At 44.2% G+C, this 25,982-nt stretch overlaps 1 protein-coding gene across 6 annotated transcripts in view; it reads right to left on the reverse strand.

The window, feature by feature from the left end:
* The window catches only part of LOC147659193 (uncharacterized), a 122,818-nt gene that overhangs the window by 57,293 nt on the left and 39,543 nt on the right, over positions 1-25,982 (reverse strand). For 2 of the 6 annotated variants that reach the window (XM_086951905.1, XM_086951908.1), the window contains exon 2: positions 12,121-12,229. The exons of 2 other annotated variants lie outside the window; for them this stretch is intronic. In XM_086951905.1, the coding sequence (XP_086808031.1) occupies positions 12,121-12,182 (62 nt within the window). In that variant the 5' untranslated portion in view covers positions 12,183-12,229. The remainder of the gene's footprint in view (positions 1-12,120; positions 12,230-25,982) is intronic. 2 more of the 6 variants (XM_086951906.1, XM_086951909.1) reach the window with 1 other exon arrangement.

Genomic DNA, 25,982 nt, shown 5'->3' on the forward strand with positions numbered 1-25,982 from the left:
CACCATCCTGAAGTGGCGATAGACCAAATATCTGTTAAGGTCCCTTAAGTTTATAACTGGATGCCACCTCTTGTATCTTTCCCTCACTAGAACAATTGCTCTCCCAAAGCCATTGTGTGTGTATACCACTCTTACTATTGCACCCTTTTGCAACATCTGGGAAACTTCCACTTTCACCAAATCTATTCTTTCTTTGTCGAAAACAACCTCTTGGGATTGAGAAGTTTGAATACGGGTCTCCCAGAAATCTATTTGCGAAACCTGACACTACAAATAATCCCTGGGTTTTAGGGGCAAACTCTTCCCACCTGTGGATAATTTTTTTTTAGCCTTTTGGTAACCTTTACTGGGTAATACCAGCACAAATCGCTTCACCTTCCTTCGGAAGCTGCTCTTCTTTTCTTCCTCTAGATCGCGACATACCCCTGTGTGGGTAGAAACCTGGCGTGGTTTGGAAACCTCGACCGTAGCCACTGGAGACTTGACCATACTGACTTGGGGCGGTCCCCTCCTGCCAGCCCTTCCAAAAACACGTGATCCAAACACACAACGCAGATTGTACTGGGCTTTGCCCAGGGTTAAGGTGGACACATATTTGCCAAGGAATTTAATGAATTCTTGACCAAAGAGATGGCCTCCCAGTTTACCCTCTGCCTCTCTATTATACAGCTCAGTGAGCTTCGGACTCATCCTCTTAAGGATGGCCTTCTTTCACTCAGCTGTGAGCCCCGCGTTAACATTACCTAGTATGCAAACTGCTCGTTGGCTCCCTCTAAGGAGATTACGGTCTGTTTTGGAGTTGTTGATATGAGCCTCCTTGACCATATCCAAAATCAGAGCCAAAGGGCCCAGGACATCTAATAACCGGTCCTGGCATTGCTTTAGACACTGTTCCAGACTCTTCCTTGAATCTTTACTAGTCTTGAATAGGAAAGTAATACGTTTCGGGTCCAAGTTAGGCATCAGCTCAGCTTATCATTCAACAGTGGTCTGGGGCATTAGCCTGCATCAAATTGCGGTGCTGCCTGTCATGAGGGCATCGAGCAGATAACAAAAGGCATTAAAGCATTACAAATGATACTGGAACAAAACAGCAGCAGAAGTGATACTTATGAGGAGCAGCTAATAAAAGATGAAGATGGTTGTTGCTATGGTCATATATGCTGTGCCATTATTCCAGAATTGAACTTTTTACTTTATGATGTATGTTTATTCTTTAAAGGGCTGCAAGTTGGGGCAGGAATAAAAGTATATGAATGAATGAAATGAAATTAGATTTGTTAAGCGCATGGCTGCCCAAGAGCGTCCCAGCACTGATACACTCAGCTAGATTCCAAGATCCTCAGACAGCGCTATGCTAGATATGCTTAATAATAGCCTTCGATCTTGTAATGAAATCTGTAAGTGCACAAAATTGAACGCTGTGTTAATGAAAAGATCAGCAGAATCTGCAACAAATACATCAACTGTGCCGGCTAAAAAACTGTCCAAGGAGAGTACAACGAACTGGGCCGTCGGTTAAAACTGGGAGGCGCACATAGCTACTTAGCTCAGCATAATGCTAACTATGCAACTAGAAAGCTTCTTTCTTATGATTACCAGGCACTGGCATAAGTCAAATGCAGTCGTGGTCTGTGTATTTGTTCACAGAAGAGCAGATGGCAGTGAAAGCCGCTTTCCATAACTGGCACGCTATTCTCCAGACCTGAACTGGCATAAGTTATAAGAAGCACAAGAAAATAATTAAGACTGTTATTGCCTTCTTATATAATCCATTTCTTTACCACTTTTGCAACACAATTAGTTGACGAAAATAACATGTATAAAAAAACTGACAACAATGTAAACAGCATACATCTTGGCGTTAACATTCTGAGTTATCTGGTCCACAGACGGAATATGACATTTTTACAACAAGATTGATTTGGGCTTCTATATAAAAGTAATAACCAAGAATACCCTAGACGATTTAACTTTTTCCAACAGGAAGAAAAAGCTGGACGAGTCCAGAAAAACTAACATTTTATGATGATGCCATGCATGACAACTTTAGAAGTTGCAGACGACTAAAAACTTCTATGATTCAATATCTCAGGGAAAGTTTATCAGATTATCTAAGTTTCAATGACACACCAATTTTAGTAAGAGCAGGGTGTCTGGACAGAAAGACGTTTGACCTCTGGCTCAAGAAAGACAAACCAGTAAAGAGAGATCAAACGGATTACTGCGACAGACACTAGTTAATAGATCTGAGGGTTGTAAAACACTATGTGAATAGATACGGAGAGATCTAAGCAACCAAAAGCTCACCTAGCCTTTGTAAATGGCTGCTACACATTTCTCCAATAGATGAATCAAGGCTAACAGAAAACAAGTATTGGCAAAGCCAATAGGTTTTGCCTATGTAAGGATCTATTGTAGTTCCCAATGCTTTTTTATCCATGTTGAACAGCGTGCCTAAAAGTAAAAAATAAAGCGGTATGACGTGGAAAATGTAGATTTTCATAAGCTTGGTGTTCGGAAAATCTGTATTTCATTAACCCCTCCCATGCTCATGACGGAGCCGCTCCGTCATGAGCATCGGCTGAGCTGTGCTCATGACGGAGCGGTTCCGTCATGGCCCTGCCGCCGCCCTTGCGCGGCGCTGATTTCGCGCCTGCGCGGCGCGTTCTATTGGGCGGGGGAGGCCATGACGGAACCGCTCCGTCATGAGCACAGCGCAACCGCGGCTCGTGACGGAGCGGCTCCGTCACGAGCATGCGGGTGCCGCTCGGCCCCCCCCCCCCTAGCGCTGCGGCGGAATTGCCGCCGCAGCGAAGGGGTTAAAGACACAGGGGATAATAATATTTATTGCCTTACTTATTTAACGCTCACCACAGAGCAGCCCCTTTAAATAAATAGAGATTTACAACTTTAAAATTCCAGCCCTATAAAACAGAAGAACACTCCTTCCTCTGCCTTCTTTTTGTCATCTGCATTAAACTTAAGCAAACATTGCATAAAATAGGTCCGTAACTCCAAACACAAGAGAATAAGAAATCTTTAAAATCCATAAATCCTCCATGAAGCATCTCCCTTCCAATCCACTCCATCATTGTTGAGTTTGAGCTGAAATATATAAGAAATATTGTTAAGAACCAGGTTGGGTTCAGGACAGGAATAATATTAGCCTCTGTGTCTTTAATAAAAGCCAGATGATTTTCTGAACACCAAGCTGATGAAAATCTACATTTTGAGGCAAGACTGGAGACTAACATTATTGCAATTTTGAAGTCCTTCTACAAGTAACAAAGCAGCACATTCTACAGGTTTAAAATAAAAATTTCAGAACAATGCATAATTTGACCAATCCGCACACCGCAAAATATCTTCCAAAGCACCTTCCAGTAGAAAAGCCTTGGATGCAGACGCTCCTCTCACAGAATGAGCCCCAAACACGCTCACATCCACACCTGCGCATCTCATAACTTCCTACACCCAACGAGCCAAAGTGGGTGTACATACTGCCTTAAATGGGCTTCTTAAAGAAATGAGCCTCTGATTTTCACCACTCACTCTTAAGGGAATTGTCCTCCTCTCAGACTCTTTTACTCCTCGACCCACACATAAATTCACCTGGTCATCAAAATAAGGGTAAAAATTAGAAAAATTCTTTGCTTGTGGTCTCTTACTTAAATGAACACAGGCCCCTTCAGGCGAAAAAATCCTACTTGGCACACCCCACAGCTTTTACATCCGACACTCCTCTAGTCGAAATCAAGCACTACAACTTACGTCACCTTCAGCGATTTCTTTTTAAACTTAGACGCCCATGGCTGACAAAACTTTCTAAACCATACAATACTGTAGACACATCCCAAACTGAATTATATCTAATCACAAGAGGTTTAGAAATTCTGATACTCCGCAACAACCTTTTACCTAACACATCCTGTCTCACCGTATTTCCATTCACTATGGCAGATCTATAACAATTGATTGTTCTGTAAGACTGTGCCTTCTCAAATAAACTTGACAAATAGTTTACTACTTCAACTACATCAACTGAAACTGGATGAAATTCCATCTCCATGCACCAGCATACCCATTTTAGCCATGCCAATCTATACAACTTCCTTGTTCCAGGTGCCCAGTATCCCTTAATTAGGTTTTAACAGAAGGCGAAAGTCCAGGCACTTCCCAAACACACCTGAAATTTTCCATGCCGCCCGTCTCATCGGTCCCGACATCACTAATTTGTGTCTCTCCCCCCAAGGATTCAGTAAAATATCCTGAAACACTGGGAGCAAAATAGGCATCTCCACAGCTAACTCTAGGAGTAATGGATACCATACCTGTGACCTCCAAAGAGGAGTCACAAGAACCAATGTTCCCTTCTGCTTCCGTAATTAACCGGTCAATCGAGTGATCATAGAAAATGGAGGGAAGGCATACGGCCTGAGGCCCCTCCAATTCTGATGAAAAGCATCTACTCTCAATGCCTCCGGATCTGGACGCCAACCTTGGTAACTGTGCATTCAACCTATTCGCAAACAGATCCACATCGCAAGGGCTCCTGAGGTACATTAATCTCGGTAAAAACGGACTGCCAAACTTCCAATCACTCGAATCCCTGTAATGTCTTGAACACCAGTCCACCTCCACATTCTTCAGTGTTCCGCCTGTACTAAAATCTGCCTTTGAAGACAATCCCCAAAAACTTTGGCTAAATCTACAAGATCCTTTGACCCCCAGTTTGTTCACATACCTTACTGCCGAACCATAGTCTATCTTTAGTAAAACTGAATATCTCGCCTTGTCTTTCGTAAAACTCCTTATCGCAAAAGAGCCCGCCAAAAGTTTCAGACAATTTATATGTTCATCACAAATCCCAAACTTTCTAGTAATTCCACTGTCAAAGCTGTGTAATCTACTAGTCTTGACTTGCATAAATAAACAACCTTATCCCCCTTTCTCTCAAGTTAGCCGCCACTGGTCAAAGCACCTTTGTAAAGCACCATGGGGCAGATGACAGTCCGAACGCTAGACAAGTAAAACTTCCACATACTTCCTGCCCATCTGAACTGTAGAAATTTCCGATGTGAGTCCCCAACCGGGGTTGCCAGATAAGCATCTCTTAAGTCTAGACGAGTCATCCAGTCCCCCATGCCCAAAACATCTCTCACCACATGAATCCCTTCCATTTTGAAATGCAAATTTTCCACCCAAACATTTAACTCTCTGAAATGTATTACTGGTCTCCTACCCTTGTCTTTTTTCTCCAACAAAAAAATATTGCTGACTAGTCCTTCTACAGATTACTTTCCTCCACAATTGCACCTTTGACCATCAATTCCTGAACCTCCCCGCCTACTAATGCTGAGAGTTCTGTGTTAATTTCAACCTTACAAAGAGACGATTTTGAATTGGTTCCTCTATTAAATCTATCCAACAACCTAAAACGGTTTGCAAACGCAAGGATCCCTAGTCACCCTCTGCCGCTCAACTTTTGAGGGGTAGCAAAAGGATCTTGCCTTACCTGTACCTCTTGTTCGGCGATCACCTCGTCCACCTCTTTCTCTATTTCTCTGCCTTTGTGGGTAGAAAATTCCTGTTTGATAAGAGATCCGATATATACTGGGTCTGAATGATGCCTTAGTAATCCCTTGACATCGGAACGGACCTCTGGTTCTCATGGCCCCACCAAAAACACGTTTGTCAAAGACTTTCTTAATCTCTCTCTGTGACTTCTGTACAGAGCTAAAAGCCCGTAAATACAAGGACATTTACTTTATGAAATTGTACCCAAAGAGCAAACCATTCGCTGATTGACTCTTCATTACTAGCCAGCTCCACTAGTTTAGGAGCAATCTTCACAAGAATACTTTTCCTTCATTCAACAGATAAACCAGTGTTTGCATTCCCCAGCACACAAACTGCCCTTTGAACCCATTGTCGTAATTCCTCAATATCCAAAGACTTATTACCCACATACGTCTCTTCTACCATCTCAAATATTTTTGCCAACAGACCCGATATGTCCAAAAACTGATCTTGGCACATTTTAAGGCCTTTATCCAGACCTTTCCTAGGATCCCATACTCCTTTATTTATAAAGGCAATGATGTTTGCATCTAACTCCGGCGTAACCACAACCTTGTTTGCCAAACTTGGTCTTGGATATTCATATCTCAAAAGTATTCTAACGTCCTTAGGGATCTGCTTTCTCAACCAAGCATCCATGTATTCTGCTACATGAGACACTGGAACCCATTCAGGAAACAATGAGTGTTTTATTAACATGGGGTCAAACATGAACTCACCCAAGGGATCCATAAGAGCTTCTTGCTCTCCCATATTACCAGTCATATCTACAGGTTTCTTTATATTCTCTCGGATATCTTCCTCAGATTCAAAATCTGAAAAACAACTTAATTCCACCTCTGCACTGCCAGAGGATTCATCATAGACCACAGAGGAATGCTTATGAACGTCAATGTTCTTTTTTCCTGCATACTGTAGACCCTTAACTTGGTTCTCATGCGCGTCCTTGACACCATCATGCTTCCTAAAACCACTCAAGATTTTATCCAGGTAACCTTTCCTATATATTTTTGCCACAGTTCGCACTTCCACCACTTTTTTCTTTTCCTACTCACTTTTCCACTTCCTCCTACTGGTGGGACCTTTCCTGCTGGGGAAAACCTCTTACCCTGAACTTTACTCAGAATTACATCATCTAATTTCTTTTACATTTTACTATTAAGATCTGTAGAGAACTTATTTACCATATTTAAAATTTTCCTCTCCATAGTACTGTTCTCCAAACTCCCTAAATTACTGGGTTCTTTCATCTTAATAGAGTTAAACTCTAATTATTCCTCCAACAAAACGATGCACAAGCCCTTCACACAAAAAAAGCACTCGAAAACCTGTCACAGATCGTTATTGTAACTACCATTCCTATTGAAACTAGCCCAATTCTTCAAATTAATTTCCGCCTACACGATTAATGACTCTTCCTGATGTCTCAAAATTGCAGTCAAGTAAACATGATCTGACCAAGTCCTTTCTTACTTCTTCCTCTTTCCAGGAAGTGACTCGCGCCAGAGCGCGAGATTATCTCCACTCTGATCGCACTACACACCGCAATGCCCAAGGCAATTCCTTACACACGACTGACAGTTGCGCAACACTCCCTGATTCAACCAACTGCCAACATTTAGGAATACGCTGGTAAGCCTTATAACCTTCAAAACTAACCTACAATCCGCATACCTAAGATTATTCAACTAATATTACCCTACAATGAATTACGATAACACAAATTCTTGCTTAACTAAAACATTCTTGCAAAAAATAAAGATACCATTCGCACCAGGATGTTGGACGCACAAATAAATCCACTCACTTAGTCAGATAGTTGTGAAAAGGACATCGCATAACACAACCTATCACATATAATTATAGCAAAATTCAAGAGCCGCTTTAATATACTTATTTCAACGTGCAGCAGCAAAAAAGAAGATTGAGGAAGGAATGTTCTTCTGTTTTATAGTGTTGGAATTCTAAAGTTGTAAAGTTCTATTTATTTAAGAGGCTGCTGTGTGATGATCATTAAAGAAGTAATGCAATAATTGGCAAATACTGGCAGCATCATAGATCTTTTCTTCTTGGTTAACCCCTTCCATGCTCATGACGGAACGGTTCCGTCATGAGCGTTGGTTGAGCTGTGCTCAACCGTTCCGTCATGAGCCGATAGGCTCATTAGAACCTTCAGCACAGCGCGAAAATTCGTGCCGCGCTGAAGGGGTTAAAAACACCATTGACGGAGACAAAAATCTAAATTTGTTTATTTTTTTGTCACAGGAGGAGCAAGCAAAGTGAGACAGGGCAAGAGGTTTAAATGGCATACTGACAATAAATGCAGACCTCCATTCTAATTAGAAAGTCACGCAGTGTACCCCAAGCTCCAATGTTTGTTTAAGTGATGCTCGAGTTTTATAAAACTGCAAAAAAGTGTGTGTAATATGTGAGCTTAGTGCGTTTGTGTTTGATTTGTATGTGATGTGCGTGTCTATGCTTTTGATATGTGTAATTTGTGGACATCATCGCTTTATCATCAATGAACGCTTTTGTGTGTGATATCCCAAGATGTTTTTAAGTGATGCATGTGTTAATTGCTATGTCATGAGAAGTATATATGCTTTGTCATACTTTTCCTTTGGATTTCTTTGTTGCAATTTTATATAGCACAAGCTCAACCCGAAAGTATTAGATCTCTTTACATGAGCTCCCATTACATTACACAAGCTAACATTCATTTAATTGTAGGCGTGCGCTTAAGTCTTGTTGGATGGTGCGATGTGTGTCCATGTGCATAATATGTTAGTGAAAAGTGGTACGCGTTTAGTTCGTTATTAGTGAAAATCTGTTAAGTATGCACATACCTGGTTACTTAGGTATGTGTTGGGAGTTAACTAATCTCTTTTTAGTTGTGTGATATCTGTGAGTGTGTGGTGTGTAGGCCACTATGTGCGTAGTTCTTTCAGCTGATGAAGCAGACGGTGCTTGCAATTGTCACTGCTCTGTTTTATGACCCCTCCCATCGATTTTTGCTATTGTTTCTGGTATCTCACACATGGGTGCCACCGTGGTCAGAGCTGCAATCCCAGTGCTCGGTTTCTCTGGCGCTCTCAGCATAACACCCCAGGAAGTTATTAGAAAGGGCAGATGTGGGATATAATGCTGACGTTTAGCAAGCAAAGGAGGCAGAGCTGGGGTTGCGTACTGTCAACACATGCACTCTTAAGTAGTGTAGCAAAGAATATAAACAAGCTTCGGGGAGACCAATGGGTTGTCTTTAGGGAAAATAGTGTGTTTTTGACCGACTGACTTTCCCATTTCTGTGGCATACATGTTTGCAACAACGAAAGAGGCCGCTGAGTTCTCTGCTCTATGTGAGTAGACTACGCTTGCTTGATGGCCCACAGGGCTCCCTTTCCTCCTTGTCCCGTAGTAACCTTTGCCCAGTGTTCAGAAGGCAGCTGAATGTGTCCTTGTGCGAAGTAACTGGTGCTCATGTAAAGTGCTACAATAACTTCGGGCGGCGTTTATGCCACATAAAAGTGAAAAAAAGGAACAAAAATGTGGAAAGCAGGGCCAGAGGAGGATCGGGGGGAGGGGAAGAGGACCTGTGTAAAGCAACAGGAATTTAGTTGGTGCAAGCAATGACAGGTGGGAGGCAGTGGTGGGGGGACGGGCACCTAACAACAAAAGAGGGCAGGCTTGGTGAGATGAAGTGATTTGCTGGTTATTTAAAGAAGTGGAGTTTATGGAATATGCAAGAAAATTACATTTGAAAAAAGTACCTCTGCAGGCACATGGAGGATGACGACAACTACAAGCTGGGAGGAGAAGGCCTGCTTGCAAGTGTACATGTATGGCGTTGTGGTTGTAAATGGAAAAAAAGTACCTACTGAGTGACTGGCTAGTAGAAGGACACTGGACAGTAGCCACTGACCGGAAGCAGCTGTACATGGTCCAAGCTCCACACAATGGCACCGATGGCAAAGAGACTTCGCAAGCACAGTGCCAGCGCTGTACAGGCGAAACCTAAACAAACCAGCAAAGAGGGGAGACACTGATTCCTGCAACAGAGAAAGGTTTGTCAATGAGGAGGAGGTTGTAATCCACTGGGTAAAAGGAAACTGAGAATTATAAAAATATTTCTCCTTTGCCAATGGCTTCTAGAAAGTCATCTTCCACATCAAGCAGGGCAGTTTTCCTACCATCCTACCAAGGTGAAGCCTGGCTGGCATTTTTTGAGGACATCATGGTACAAATGAGCCCAGACCTGGCTGATGAACATCTCCTTAAAGAGCTTACTGACCATTGTAATCACTATTAAGAACAGGGAGCAAGGAGGTAGGGGTGTGGGATTCCTATTGTCCAACAACCAGGAATTTTTGCTTGGGGTTGAAGTACAACCGTTTCTTTTTAATGAGTGTGCGCCAGTGGGAGCCAAGGAATCTTCTCTACACTGTTGGGCGGTTTAGGCTTGTATTAGCATATCGGCGGCATAAAGAGTCGTCAGAAATGGCAGGGAGCGGTTTGGTAAGCTTTTAAGCTTATAAATGTATTTTTTTGTGAGCTTTGCCTGCCGCTCCTGTCCTGTCATGATTATAGCTGCCATTTTGAATGGTCCTCAGACGGCCACTTTAATTGCAATGGCATGTTTTTTGCCAATAAAGTCTCCTTTATCTCTCTGCTAAATGGCGTACACGGCCACTTTTATTATTATTTTTTCACCTTTCTCTCCTGTGCGAGATCTCTCAACCGCCTACTCTCCGCGAATCTTTGACTGCCTTGTCATTATTTTCGGACACTTCCACTGCTGGTCGCATTTTGTTACCTGACCCACTGATCCTTGCTAGGCGAACCTACACCACCGAGTTTCATTATGGATACTGCGCACTCCTCCAAATATGTGGCTTCTTCTGTCTCAGGCGCTCGCATGGAGTCGGCAGGTGGTGCAAATAAAAGACTAAAGAAAGATCCTTTTTCACCTACGAAATCTCCATTAACCTTGACTCTGGAGGATTTTAGGGACGAGTTAAAAAAATATGAAACCTTTCATGGTGGAGACAAGTACGACTTTACAACGGCTTGAGGATAAGTGATCTGTTCTGGATTTAAGACTCACTGAGGTGAAACAACAGGTTAGTGGCGCTCAAGATCTTACGGCCCAGGTTTCCTATTTAACTAAAGAGGTTAGACATCTTAAAAGACTGGCTGAGGATCTGGAGAATCGTAATCGTCGCAGCAACCTACGAGTTTATGGTATCCCGGAGGGATCAGAGGGTCAGAATATGATTACATTTCTCAAGTTGCATATGCCCAAAATTGTGGGGTTGAAATCTTCTGCGGAACTGAACATTCAAAGAGCTCATAGGATTGGTCCTTCTCCTTCCGCATTGTCTAACAGACCTAGAGGGATTATTGCTCTGTTTTTTCAAGATTCTGATCTTATGAAGTCCTTATGATGGCCAACAACATAAGTAGATGCTCTGGTCAGGGCACAAAGTCTTTTTCAGTCAGAATGTAGCCATGGTCACTGGAGCGAGGAGAAAATAATGTTTGGATTTTTAGACCAGTTTTGAGATGCATGAAGGTAAGGTACTGGCTTCTTCATCTATGTTTCTTCAAAGTCACCTACAAGGACAAGACGACCACCTTCATAGACCCTAAGGACCGTAAACAATTCTTCCATGAACACAAGGGAGACAATATGGAACTTAGTAAAACTTGATTTGCGCAACTCTTATTTTGGGTTTTCTTATTGTCCCTATTTGTTGTTTTGTACAGGTCCAGCGTTCCTCTGGTTTGTTGGACCGTGCTGTGATGGTTGTGTAGTCTTCCCACTTCCAGTCTTCATGTTTTTGTGTATGCTGTAGCTATAAGTTTATTCTGTTTTAGATTTATTTTCTGTACTTTTTATGGCTCGTTTTTTTGATAGCCGAATAAATATTTTAAAATGAAATGCATGCTGTATCAAGTTTTTCATCACATGGCTGGTCTGTCTGGTGTTTCCCTGTCTATTTGAATATGATATGTTCTACCCTTTATTAGTCCTACATCAAGTCACAGTTCCTGACTTCATATGTTCATTTCTTATTTTCCTTATGGCCTCCCTTTAAGTTGGACATATTGTCTTTCCCCCTCGCTCCCTACTAGTATCCTTTTGTTCCTCATTCTCTTGGATGATATGACTAAAGTCCTTTGGCTTTTTGTCCTCTCTTTACTTTTCTATACACTGCAGAGTTATTTTCTTCACTCCCCAATGTCCTATGTTATGTTTTTATAACATTTTTATCTTTCTATTTACTCCTTTTTCTTTGTACTTACTAATTGTGGCTCTCCATTAGCTTCTACTCATCCCTCTATATTTCTGTTTATTCCATCAGTCTATTGTACTTTCTATTGATTTGGTGTCAGGTTAACCGTTACAAAACTCATTCTGGTCTCTTTAGTTATTAGTTATTGTATATACGTTTATGGCTTATGGCTCATTTGCATATCGTTACCTGGAATGTAAAAGGACTTTGTAATCCTGTTATAAAACAGAGGGTGTTAACTCACCTTTCCAAGTTGAATTGCCAGATCGCTTTTTTACAGGAGTCACATCTTAAAGATATCGACATTGATTGTATGCGCAGGCAAAGGGTGGGTTCTGTCTGCAGTTCTTCTGCTGGTAATAATAAGAATGGTGTTTTAGTTTTATTTCATAAATATCTGAACATTCAAGCTATTAAAGAAAACAAAGATGATGCTGGGAGGAGGTTACTACTGAATGTCAAAATTAATGACACTCTTTTCTCACTTTGTAATGTTTATAGCCCGACCGGTGTGGATTTACAATTTTGTTACCAATTCTCTATTCTATCCGAATGGTCAGATAATTTTATAGTAGGGGGAGATAGCAACCAACTAATGGATCCCTTTATAGACCAGCGTTAGATATATCCCCATTAAAATGCAAAAATCTTTCCAGAGGGTTATTTCCTCTCGAGGTTTAATTGATGCCTGGCTAACTATTCACCCAGACCTGTTGGAATTTACGTATTTTTCTCCTACAACACGCCTCACAATCCAGAATAGATTATTTGTTTGTCACACGTTATGCAGCATACCTTGGGACATTGGCCCCTGCCTTGAGCAACTCTATGCAGAGTCCTGCAGACTGGGTACCCTTCCGTAAAATCATCCCTAGAGAAGCAGTAGTCATACCCCTAACAAAAAGCAAGGAGCAGGGAGAGAGTCATAGAATTCAACCCCTATCCATGCTAAACTTAGACTGCAAAATCTTTAGTAAGGTGTTTGCTCTTAGGCTTCTCCCACACATGAAGGAATTGGTACATGCAGGCCATAATGGGTTTATCCCTCCAACAACTTAAGGGGGCTTTATCACATAATGCAGCACCCGATAACACAGGCAGACAGCTAAGCGATGTTGATGATCTGGAGAAAGCCTTTGACGCGGTCCGATGGGATTTCCTGTTCGCAGTAATGAAACGGATGGGCTTGTGGGAAGGCAGGATCAAATGGGTCAGGTTGCTATACACAACCACAGCAGCTAGAGTCAGAACGGGAACTATACTCACGCCACAATTCAAGGCCCACTGAGGCACCAGGAAGGAGTGTCCTCTTTCACTGCTCCTGTTCGCTTTAGCAATCAAATCTCTTGCAGAACAATTCAGGCAGGTTGTACGTTGCTCTGGGCTGGTAGTAGAAGGTCGGGAACATATTATCTCATTGTACCTGACAATATACTCCTTTATTTTAGAGACGGAACACAACAGAACAGAACTAAAGCCATGGAACAATTACAACATTTTGAATTAATTTCAGGCCTACGGGTTAACAAATCCAAAACCCATCTATTTCCACTTTGCCAGGTACTGGAGAAACCTCCAGAATGGACATCCTATCTAACATATTCTGTATTCTTTAAGTACTTAGGAATACAGATATTCCATGCGACGGAAGACTTGTGAGATAGAAATATGGGAGTAGTACTATTCTCCCTGAAAGCTGGTGGACCGTTTGAGGTCACTGAAATGACCTATTCTGGCCCAGATAGCAATCTCCAAGATGGTGAGGCTATTGTACTACTACACAAATATGCTGGTATAAATATCGGCTTCCTGGTTTAAACAACTAGATACCCTGCTGCGAGACTTAATCTGGGATGGGAACAGCCCCCGGTTATCACTGGCAACACTCAAACGCCCAAAAGAAGAGGCCATGGGGTTCCTAATTTTAAATTATATTCCTTAGTATCACAGTTCCAGTGGATTACGCTGTGGTTGGACGGGGTTAACCAGGAGGAGATAAGGCAGGCAGGACAAACGGTACAAATAGACGTCTTGATGGCAAAATATTCAACCCCCAATAGGGATCCCTTAACCGGGAATACTGTTGGCAACAGCATTAAAATGCTGGTACAGATGTATGGTAAACTCACGAGCTCACTCACTCACTCACTATTACCCATAGCAGGACTACCACATGGAGACCCCCTTACATATTTTACCCAGAGGTAGCTATGTGACTGAACAGAAGCTGGAATGCTTACTGTAGGTGACTTTCCAACAGGGAGCATCGATCCCAATGGAGGACCTAAGGACTGCTGCCAGCTGCATCCCGGCCTGTTTCTCAGGTACGAAGCATTGTCTTGAGCATTTCGGGGACTATGGAAAAGGAAAGGGGTAGAACCTGCAACGCAAAGCACTCTACAACTAGTGGGGACTGTGGGGGTCACAAAGCACTTGGTGACTCATTAACTGGGCTAAGAGGTAGATGGGAAAGAGCCCTCCAACAAGAGTTATCAGATCCAGAATGGCGGATTATACAAGCTTCGCCCCAAAAAATCTCTAGAAATACCAGATTACAATATACCCAAATAACTACATGCACAAGACCTACATGACACCACACAGACTACAAGTTACATATGGTGGAGACCCTCGTTCCTGTTCTAGATGTGGGCACATAGACACAGACTTTGTACATATGATATGGGACTGTATACGTTTGCAATTTTATTGGTCGGAGATGCTGTCCGCCATGGATCTTGCGCTTGGGCGAACTCCCTCCACACACTTGAGGCATGTATCTTGGGGTTGCACCAGAGGCCAAACTCCAAAAAAGTAGGCACTCGATTTTTAGATTTGGCGTTAGGATTGTCCAAACAGCGAATAGCAGTAGATTGGAAAAAAGCTACTTGGCCGCCGGCTAAGATATGCAAAACAGATGTAACACAATGGGCTCAAGAACGGGCATTGATAAGAGAAGAGGCTAAGGGGGTAAGACTCCTCCCAATTGCAGATCTGTGGTCGGAAGTACTGAATGTGTGAAACACCCCTAACGGAACAATAGTAATGAACCACGAAGTAACGCAGACTCAGATAGAAGATAGCGAGGGATCACTAAGCCCAGTAGGCCAAACACTAGACGGTTAAAAGGATGGGACATCCATGCAAGACTAAGAATGCTAGAAATATGCCAAAAGAAAACACACTAGTAAACAGACACCACCTCTCCAGATGTAACATTCCGAGCACACCCTATCATGCAGTCCGGACACACGGAGTTGCTAGATGCTCCCGATATATCGCCCCCCCACCCCCTAGACATTACATATTGCCTTACTTGAAGCTCATCCACCCCCCCTTTATTCTTTCTTATTTCTTTTTTGCCGTTTAATAAAGTTTTTAGGTGTATGTGGATTGAATAAATAGTATTAAAAACAAATGCATAGCATTAATGTATCCCTTTAAGCAACAACAAATTTACTCCTAGAGCCTTTGAGGTACGTTAAGATACATTAAGATGGGTTTGTATATACGGAGATGATGCACCTTCTAAATAAAATAATTGATATGTACTAGGCAAGAAAACAGTCAAGAGAACAAAAGCGTAATGATAGAACAGAAAATGAACACCAGAAGGTGACTGAAGGAAAACAAAATGTATCATAATATATACTGCAATACTACCAGGTATGCCAACTGTATGCTATTGTAAAAGATAGAGCGGTTTGTAAATCCATACTAATATAATAAAGCGAGAGCCCAAACCTTTGAGGCGGGTAATCTCAGGAGCCACAGCACCAATCATAACACCCAACACAGCGTTGGAAAGGGCAGTTGCAGCAGAAGGACATAGGCTATGCAGACGCCCACCATATACATTTAAAAGTTAAAAGAACAGTGCCAGCAAAGTAGTCCCTTGTGGGTGTGTCTGTGTTGTGCTCTGGGCGTGTGCTGGGGGCGTGACAAACGCTGGGGGAGTGTAGTACATTCCGCCCTTCATGCCATGTCTCATATCGTGTGCTAATCCCACCCGGCTCCCTTTAAATACCCCTGCACCCCATAATCATAACCCACCCCTACGCCTTAAAATACCCCAACACCCTTAAACACTAACCCATCTTCACCCTATAAATATACCCTGCACCCCAAAACCCAAACCTATCCCTAAACCCTAAAAATACCCCTGTACCCCAAAACCAAAACCTAAACCCTATAAATACCCCTGTACCTCCTAACCCAAACCTAGCCCTGAACCCTTAAAATCCTCCTGTACCCCATAACCCAAACCTACCTCTGAACCCTAAAAATCCCCCTGTAGCCCAAAACCCAAACCTACCCCTGAACCCTAAAAATACCCCTGTACCCCAAAACCCAAACCTAGCCCAGAACCCTTAAAATACCCCTGTACCCCCAAACCTACCCCTGAACCCTAAAAATACCCCTATTCCCCAAGCCCCTAACCTAGACCTGAACCCTAAAAATACCCCTGTACCCCAAAACCCATACCTATCCCTAAACCCTAAAACTACCCCTGTACCCCATAACCCAAAACTATATCTGAACCCTTAAAATACCCAAACACCCCAAAACATATACCTCAGTACCCCAAAACATATACCCCTATACCCATACTTACCGTATCCAAACATAAAAAAAACATGCTTTTACCATTCATGCATTTACAACAAATTTCGTTGTAAATATATGCGTGGTAAAAGCATATAAAATGTAATGCCATGCGTTATAAAGGCATTGCGGAGTCATGGTACTTTCGTAATGAAAGTATGCGGAGTGATGGTATGCGGAAAGAAAGTTGCAGAATAATGGGTGTTTACCCTACCCCGGTAAGTACATTGGTGGCACGGCGGCCCACATCTCCAGCAACATACTCATATTTTTTCAACACCCATTTGAAAAATGCACAGGTCTCTCTCATTGATGGCCAGCACCGACATACACTTTTAGACACACCTCCCCCGCCACAAGTTCTAGAATTGCGAACTTTAGAGCTGGGGAGCTACGTTCGAATCTCGGCATCAGCTCAACATCCTGTGATTCCAGGCAAATCGTTTTGTCTCCCCGTGCCTACCACAAATGAATGTGTTCTTCTGTAATGTAAATTGTGCTCATGCCATGTTGTCGAGTTTGCGCTATATAATATTGCAAGGAAAAATAAAGTAGGGAAACTCGAGTTCACAAACTACTGAACGCGCACTCTTAAGTACATCAGCAGTGCACTGTGAATCAGAGCATTTCACAGGCCTGTCACAGATAAGAAATGTTATCAAAACGAAATCCTACAAAACAATATACTACCGGCCGGCAGCAATTCATACCCGGACAACGTCGGGACGGGCTGCTAGTTAAACATAAAAACAACAAATAAAAAAGTATTTAAAAAAAGAAATTGGCTCCATTTTTATTTTAGATAACGCCCCTGCTATTTTAGACCTAGATATTCCTAACAACAATTCCCAGCCTAATAGGTGGAGAGTTAATAACGTATTAATGCAAAATAAACAGTTTACTGATGCATTTGCTGATTTTACAACCAATTTTTTTGCTGTAAATCTTCCTGTTGATTCACAGATAAATTAAATATGGGATGCTTGTAAAGCAACTTCCAGGGGTTTTATTATCGATTATGTTGCTGGGAAAAAGATGATATCACTTAAGAAGTCTTCACAATTGCTTAAACAAATCAAAACGTTGACTCATGATTATTTTTCATCCAAAAAAGCGGACACTTTCCTAAATTAATTCAAGCTATATTGCAATACTAGAAACAATCTTGTATTGATGCATATGGTACTTTACTTAAAATTCAATGCAAAAATGTTTGGAGGCCGTAATTAAGCTGGGAAAATGTTGGCCCATGATTTGAAAATTAAAAAACAAAAATCTAAAATAAATCTTATCACAGACAAAGATGGGTGCTTCGCTCTATGCACATTTGGTTGGAGGTGTGCCCATTGACCCTCACTCGTATAACCGGAGCGTTATATAGGAGGTGTACCCATCTGATGAAAGTCTCCGGAATACCCATACGTCCCAAGACTGTAAACATATAGGGCTATTCAATAGAGTAAAAGTCTTTGGCGGCCTCTAGGAGCACCGCCGCAGCCTCAAGCTCAGGGTTCAGTTGATGTAGCAATGCAAATATGGTCCTTAGATTTTGCATGGTTGATCTTTCAGGTACAAACCCGGACTGCTCCGGTAGGACTATGTTGGGAATAAGCGGTCTTAGTCTGGTGGCTAGTATGAGTGCCAGTATTTTAGTGTCTGTGTTAATGAGGGACAGGGGGCGGTAGGATTTGGATTGGTCAGGCTGTTTATCTGGTTTCAGTAAAACTATCAGGAGGGCCTCTCAGTGTGGGGGGCACAGTCAGTTTCACCTTTGCTTCTGTATATAGTCCCAGTAAATGTGAAGCCAGCGTTTCTGTAAATACTTTATAGAATTCGCCACTTACACAGTCAGGGCCCTGCGGCTTTCTAATTTGGTAAGGAACAAATGGCCCTTTATTTTTATTTATTTATTTGCACACTTGTACCGCGCTGGGAACTCGACTCCCTGGGGAGTATCTCCGCGCCTTTGGCGTCATCAGAAAGCAAATAGCCCTGTCATGTGTTGTTAACTGTTCAACCAGAATTAATAGTTAAACAGGAAAGTTTTTAGTTTTTTCCTGAAGGGAAAGTGTTCCCTACATGCTCTGACTTCAAATGGAAGTTCATTCGAAAGCTTAGGGCCCGCCACTGATAAAGCTCTTCCACCTTGTCGTGTCTTCCAGAATCTGGGGACGCATAGTAATTCACGGTCTCCAGATCTCAGGGATCTTGCCGGGATGTATGGGGTGAATTTCTTAGTTAAATAATCCGGGCCTCTACCGGAAAGGCACTTGTGGATGATGCAACAGGTTTTAAACATCACTCTTTGTTTTACCGTGAGCCAGTGGAGTTTTTTGAGAAGGGGTTTTGAAGGAGTCCGGGCCGGGGCATTGAGAACAAGGCGTGCAGCCGTGTTCTGCACAACTTGAAGTCTGGCAATGATCCCCTCATTGGCGGCTAGCAGCCAACCATTACAGTAGTCCAGTCTACTCAGCACGAGCGACTGAACTAAGGTTTTCCTGGTGGTGTCAGGTAACAGGGGGAACACCCTTCGGAGAAGCCCAATAACATGGAAACAGGAGCTTACTACTTGAGTAGCGTGATGTTTTAGGGTGAGCTCCTGATCCAGTTTGACTCCTAGATCTTTCACTACCATTTTTGGCTCAGGGACTGGGCCTAGATCACGAGGCCACCAGTCAGGAGTCCACAGACGTTTGGCTTCCCCAAAGAGCATCACCTCCGTCTTGGAGACGTTACACTGAAGGAAGTTTGCTGCCATCCAATGTGCAACTTCTTTCATCCCTTGGGCAAAGGAGTGACGCACTTCAGGAGTCATGATTTTAAACGGAAAGAGGAGTTGTGTATCGTCTGCATACGATACGGGGATAAACCCGTGGGATCTCATGATGTTAGCTAGGGGTGCCACATAGATGTTGAATAACGTTGGGCTCAAGCAGGAGCCCTGTGGCACCCCCTTTGAGATCTCCACCTCCTCTGACTGGTAGGGACCAAGTATGACTCTCTGAGTGCGTTTGGTGAAAAAGCTCCTTAACCAGGCCAGCGCCTTGCCACCCAGACCGATGTCAACTAGTCTGGTGGTCATGATATCATGAGACACAGTGTCAAACGCCGCTGACAAATCTAATAACACCAGGATAACGGAGTACCCCTTATCCTGAAGCATATGAAGATTGTCAGTGACGGACAGCAAGGCGGTTTCAGTGCTGTGCCTGGGCCTAAAACCCGATTGGGAGGGGTCTAGTCCCCCTGCACTCTCGTTGTAATTGGATAAGTGCCGGTTAACAAACTTCTCGGCAAGCTTCCCTAAGAAAGGGAGGAGAGAGATGGGTCTCAGGTTTGTGAGGTCAGTCCATGGAATGGAGTTGTTCTTCCGTAGAGGCCTCACCAAAGCACGCTTCCAATCAGGGGGGACTTCTCCTGATCCTAAGGATAGATTAACTACCCACTGAATACCTGCTCCCAGATCATCCCTCAAAAGTGACATGATCCGAGCTGGAACAATGTCCGAAGGGCATCCACTCTTAGTTTGATTGATTAGAGTGCCAATGTCCTCCATAGATATAGGAGGGAATTCAACAAGTTTGCTTACGTTGTTTTCTGCTGTGCTAAGGTGTGGCGGAGCCATACTGTCAGCAGTTCTCAAGGTATTAGAGGTAGATTTTGAGGCTAAGATCTTAGCATAAATGCCTTCTATTTTCCTAACAAAGAACTGTGAGATGTTATCACAGAGTTCCTGGGACTCAATCCCCTCTGTCTCACAGGCTGCAGGCTTGATAAAGGTCTGTAAGATTTGATAAAGGACTTTAGCATTTGTACCCGCTGCTGATATTTGGGCTGCTATGTGATGTTTCCGGGCAGATCGAATAGCTTTATGATAGCTTTTTTGGGAAGTCCTATAAATTTCTTTATCCTCGGCCTTACGTGTGACTCCATCGTTTTTCAGATTTCCGTGCAATTATTTTTAGTTGTCTGAGATCGTCTGTATACCAGACTTCTTGTTTTGGGGCAGGTCGTCGTTTATATGTTCTAAAAGGAACAACGTGATTAATGGAGGTAGTTAGAGCTTCATTGAAGATGGCTAGTGCAGCGGTGACGTTGTCGCCACATTCAGCCCAGTTAGGTTCGGTAAATTTCTCCCTAAAGCTCTCTGGCGTTAGTTTATTCCAGGGTCTTCTGACATCAGCCAGAGTCCTCTGAACCCCCTTAGCCTCATGATTAGAACGAGTATAGAATTCGATAATGGAGTGGTCAGTCCAATCCACTTGACAGGGAGGTAGACATTTTATAGAGGTGGAGTTATATAACACAAGGTCCAAGGTGTGACCGGCTAAGTGCGTGGGTCCCTGATTAATTTGATGCAGACCAAGGGTAGTTAGATCAGCCAAGAGTGTCTGTGCCTCCACACAGGAGGTAAGTTCACTATGAACATTAAAATCCCCTACCAAGATGAAATCAGAATTTACCTGTATGTGGGGGGCCAGTGTTTCAACAAGTTGAAGAGAGAAATTCCCAGGCGGACCTGGGGGTCGATAGACTAATGCTCCCTTCTTGGTTTCCCTGGAATTAGGGTTGATAGTAAAGATCAGGAGCTCCATTTGTGAGTTACAAACGGTCTCAGTGACCACTACCTCGATTTCTTGTTTGAAAACAATGGCTAATCCCCCTCCAGTTTTAATTGGCCTGTCCATCCTTACGAATTTGTATCCTTGTGGTACCCCCATAGTAATGGCCAGAACAGAGTGGGGCTTTAACCAAGTCTCCGTTAAAAAGCAAAGATGTGGCTTTTCTGATGTTATAAGATCCCAGACCTGGGTGGAATGGGTAACTAAAGAGCGGACATTACACAAGAGGTTTTTACAGTTAAGAGATGAGTCGTTAGGAGGACTGTCAGTCGGTTTTGGCTGACAGTTGGTAGGGATAGAGGAGGTGGACCCTAGCTGACAAGGAGTGATTACAGCACTACCAGTAAATTGTGTAGAACAAACCCTGCAGGAGAACGGTCCCTCCAAACTCCCCTGTACCCTATGGGAACACAGTATGGTGGCATACCTGCTTAAGGCCAATAGGGTCTGACTGGTGTACGAAAGACCAGGGCGATGGAGAGGCACGAGGGTAGTAATAGAATCTGCCATAGCCCCCTGCCCCTGGTCCCGTCCTGTCGCGGACGGGCGCAGACGGGCTGGTCTTTGGCTCGTCTTAGGCGCAGGATTAGGCGCCACACTGCGCGTCAACACAGCGCGTTGAGCCGACGAGTTGATTTATAGCCCTCGAGTCTGGGAGAGCTAGAGCGCTAACCGCTCGCCTCCCTGGATGTTCCTGGCTCTGCCCCGCCTTCCGCACCCGTGATTGGCTGGAGGGACGGACTGGGCGTGCAGGCACAGGTCGAGCAACACAGGAGCTGGTCCCTCAGTGCGTGTGGGTATGCGGATTGTTTTTAACACAGTGCAACTAGTAGAATCAGTTACAACACATGCAACAATTCAAACCCCTTTTTAAAACGCTATTCCTGAATAGCGAAATTGCGTTTAAAATTATCACAAGCTTTTAGCAGGTTCAACGATTAAAACAATTGAGAGCAGAATGCTCTGAGAATGGCGCCAAGCGGGGTGAGGAGAAGCTGCCACCGTGCCCCTTACCGCACAATCGGTTGCCTCCTCGCTACCTTTATAGCCCTCGAGTCTGGGAGAGCTAGAGCGCTAACCGCTCGCCTCCCTGGATGTTCCTGGCTCTGCCCCGCCTTCCGCACCCGTGATTGGCTGGAGGGTCGGACTGGGCGTGCAGGCACAGGTCGAGCAACACAGGAGCTGGTCCCTCAGTGCGTGTGGGTATGCGGATTGTTTTTAACACAGTGCAACTAGTAGAATCAGTTACAACACAAGCAACAATTCAAACCCCTTTTTAAAACGCTATTCCTGAATAGCGAAATTGCGTTTAAAATTATCACAAGCTTTTAGCAGGTTCAACGATTAAAACAATTGAGAGCAGAATGCTCTGAGAATGGCGCCAAGCGGGGTGAGGAGAAGCTGCCACCGTCCCCCTTATTACCATAATTTGTTAATACAGGTCCGTAATGAACGCAGGTGTAAAGAGAATCAAATACTATGACTCAAATCGGCACAGGATTGGCAAAAATAACCCGTTGGGGTTCCCCACTCTAAGATGGCCGCCACGTAGCTACAGGTCACGTGACGTGGTACGTCACACGCCGACCCTGTAAACTTTCCGGCGAGACCGTAGTGCGAGCTAGCGGGAACGGGAGCCCAGACGAGAGGAAGCGTCTACAGAATTAGACGGTAAGGAGTGGGAATGGGACCCCGAAGACACGGAAAAACAGGCGTAGCCACAGGCATTTAAAAGGAACTTTCCAACGCCGCTTCCACTTTGATAGTATATAAAGGAGCAGATGGGGTAATGTGGAACCGGCAATGAAGTGCCTTTAGTGTTACATGCAGTACTAACAATGGGCACATTCGTCTTTATAATCAACCACCTGATGGAATAATGGGGCGAGAATGAGGTACTGCAGAGACATTCATTGAGCACTTTTATGCTTGCAGGTCGACGAGTAGCGACCCATGAATCCTTGACAGGTGGAACAATACCACACACTAAAAATAGGGGAAACTTACAACCCGAGGTACCTGAGCCACGTAATAGACACAGGTAATGAATTTGGACATAACCCTGGGACAGTTGGGAATATATCCATCTAGAAGATGTGGGCATCTAACTAATGTGTGTCACTCTTTGTTGTTCTTTATATGTTGTGTGTTGCTGTGTTTCTCTGGTGATGTCATATATGTCTACAGATTTTGTCGCCGGCGGTGACCGGCGGTGTGTGAAGAAAACACCCCCAGCCCTGATGAAATTGCCGATGATATTCACACAGGCAATGAAACATGTTGGCTTCATATAAAATAAAACGAAGCACAACGGTAGAGTGTTGGTTTTAGTGGGAGTAGAAACTCAGCGCAGAATAAAGGTGTTCAAAAAGCTAGGGATTTCTAACTCCATTTTTAAAGCAGGATCACACTGAGTAGCGGTGTTGATGTCTATGGGGGTATAGGCACATGGTTAGGGTAGGGAAATACACTGTTGAGCTAACTGAATTTCCTTTTTTCCTACTTTTCATTTTGTTTATTTATGATGGGAAGGAGCCAATGATGAGAAGTGGAACACACTGACGAGAACCTGTCAGTAGTTCCCTGGTGGTTGCTCCCGTGAGGTACCTTCCCATCCACCACACATTTTTAGGTCTCGGGACCGTTAAGCTGCGAAGCAGCTTCCGGTCAGGAGAATTAATGTCCTCTAGTGGGGCTTCAGAATCCGCCTCCCTGCTCTGTCTCTCCACCATTGGCTGGCTTCCTAAAAGGCCAGCCATTGGAGGAGAGAGCCGTCCCTCCAAATAAGCTCCGTCTTTTTCGGATTCGGGGGCGTGATTTTTTGCATTCTTTAGCCCTGTGACGTCGTCTGTCACTCAGGGCGCAAAAAACACGCCCCCGAATCTGAAAATGGCGGCGCTTTTCTTTAGGCCATTTCTCAACAACAGCCGCCCCAAGAAGTCGCAGCCTCCTCCACCTGGCAGTCTCTGTGTGCCCATTTTCGAGAGAGAATCGAATCGGCAGCCCCTGCACGCGCGCCGTTCCCGCCCCCCCCCCCCTCCCGCTGTCCATGCGCCGTTCCCGCCCCCCCCCCCCCCCCCCTGTCCGCCGTGCTTCATGCTTGTAAAGTATGCACGCGAGTCGAGGTCAGAGAGCGGGCTTCGCGTTTCCCTGAGTTAAATGGTACCCCAGCTTTGCTGTTTTCTGCCTCAGAGAAACCCGAATTATACGGCGTCACGTCCTATACCCTCATTAATTGCCTTAGCAGCTGCCGAGATTCACGCTAAGCAACTAACGTTTCAAGTGCCATGCCGCGAAGCTTCTGTGTTCGTTCCGAATGAATGTCCTCTCCTCATAATAACTGCAGTGCGAGGCCACTCATGATCCGCTAAGAAAAGGGGAGGGAGCGGCGCCTCAAGGAAACCGTTGCATCTTATTCCATTTCTAAACACTGCTTTCTACGCATGACCGTATTTTCTCAGGTGGCCTCCACTTACCGGAGCTTTGTTCGACACAACCACGGGGCCGCCCTGCTACCCTAGCATTCACCACTGGGTGGCTAGAAATTCAGAGCTACTACCTGGCCGGTATTTGCAAAGTAACAAGAATACTTTCGATTTGACGCGCTTTTTCACTCAGCCATTCCAGAATAGCAAATGCTACCTACAAACCGTGCCATTGGTAAGGGGGGGGCGGCGGGGGGGGTGCTTTGTGCTGCTATAGATGTCTGGCATTATACTGTCTTCCTGGCACTGGACGCTGTGATGTCCTATTCTACCACCGTACCATGCCCCTGTGCGTGCTATCAGAGCTGTTTGGGAAAGATGTGCCAATGCAACTTCTCCCTTGTGGGGTGCTTAGATTATTCCTATCTCAAGACAGTGTTTACCTTTATTGTTTACATTTGTGAGTGGGGTTGGTCTTAAAATGGCACGCATTTGGTGTGAACTATTGTCTTTCTTAGATAAGCAACCTTACTCTGTGTTATTTATATTATGCAATCCCAGCTATAAATCAGCGGAACGCTCTATAACAGAAAGGTCAGAAAGGGAGGGCTCACGAGACATGCTTTCAATGCAGATGAGCAACACATTCTACCGATTGCTTTCATAGGCCTAATAAAAATGCCCTGGCTGCTTGAAGTAGTTGCTCTCTGTCGGCACACGCAGTTTCTACAGAATCCACCAGGGGGAGCAAATGCACAGCAATCCGAGCTGTGGGGGCTGACTGCAGCTCACTTGGAGCCAGGACAGCGCCTGGCTTTCGTCTTCTAGCAGGTATGCCGCACCGCAGGATATACCCACCGCCCGAACTCATCATTTCAGCTCCTGTACTGATTTACAAACATAGCTCGCGAGATGTGGCCAAAAATGAAACTGCTGCAGCCTGCTGGCGCTTCGGCTTGTTTAGTATCAAATGAACGGCCACGTGTTACGAGTCAACGGGAACATGAAGCAGGCTTCCCATAAATCTCCACTCACCTTGCCGAGCAGCCACAGTGAAACCGCCTCGTTCGAGTGCTGGGCTGGGTTTAACATTGGGAACATGGTGACAGTGCACATTGCGCTCTTCTCCGGATGATGTGCGCGCGCACTTTTCAAATCCAAATGTCAGTTGTGAGCTCAAGTAAACCGCCGAGCGTCCATTGAAGCATACCAAAAAAGCCCAACTGCCATTAATTTCACACAGAAAGGATTTTCTAATCCTATCAGTGACTCCTATAAGATACTCTCAATGTAACACTGTGTAACCCAGTGGTCGAAGTGCATTAATGCAAAGCACCTGGACAGCGCGGTGGGTGAATGCACCTGCTCAGTAACTGTGAAGGTCCAAATCCCAGCACTTAAGTGCATGTGTCTGGAGGAGAAGTACCTGTTCTACGAGTTGATGGTGCAACAAC

The sequence above is a fragment of the Lissotriton vulgaris genome, unplaced genomic scaffold, assembly GCF_964263255.1.
Source record: "Lissotriton vulgaris unplaced genomic scaffold, aLisVul1.2 SCAFFOLD_2926, whole genome shotgun sequence".
Classification (NCBI taxonomy): Eukaryota; Metazoa; Chordata; class Amphibia; order Caudata; family Salamandridae; genus Lissotriton; species Lissotriton vulgaris.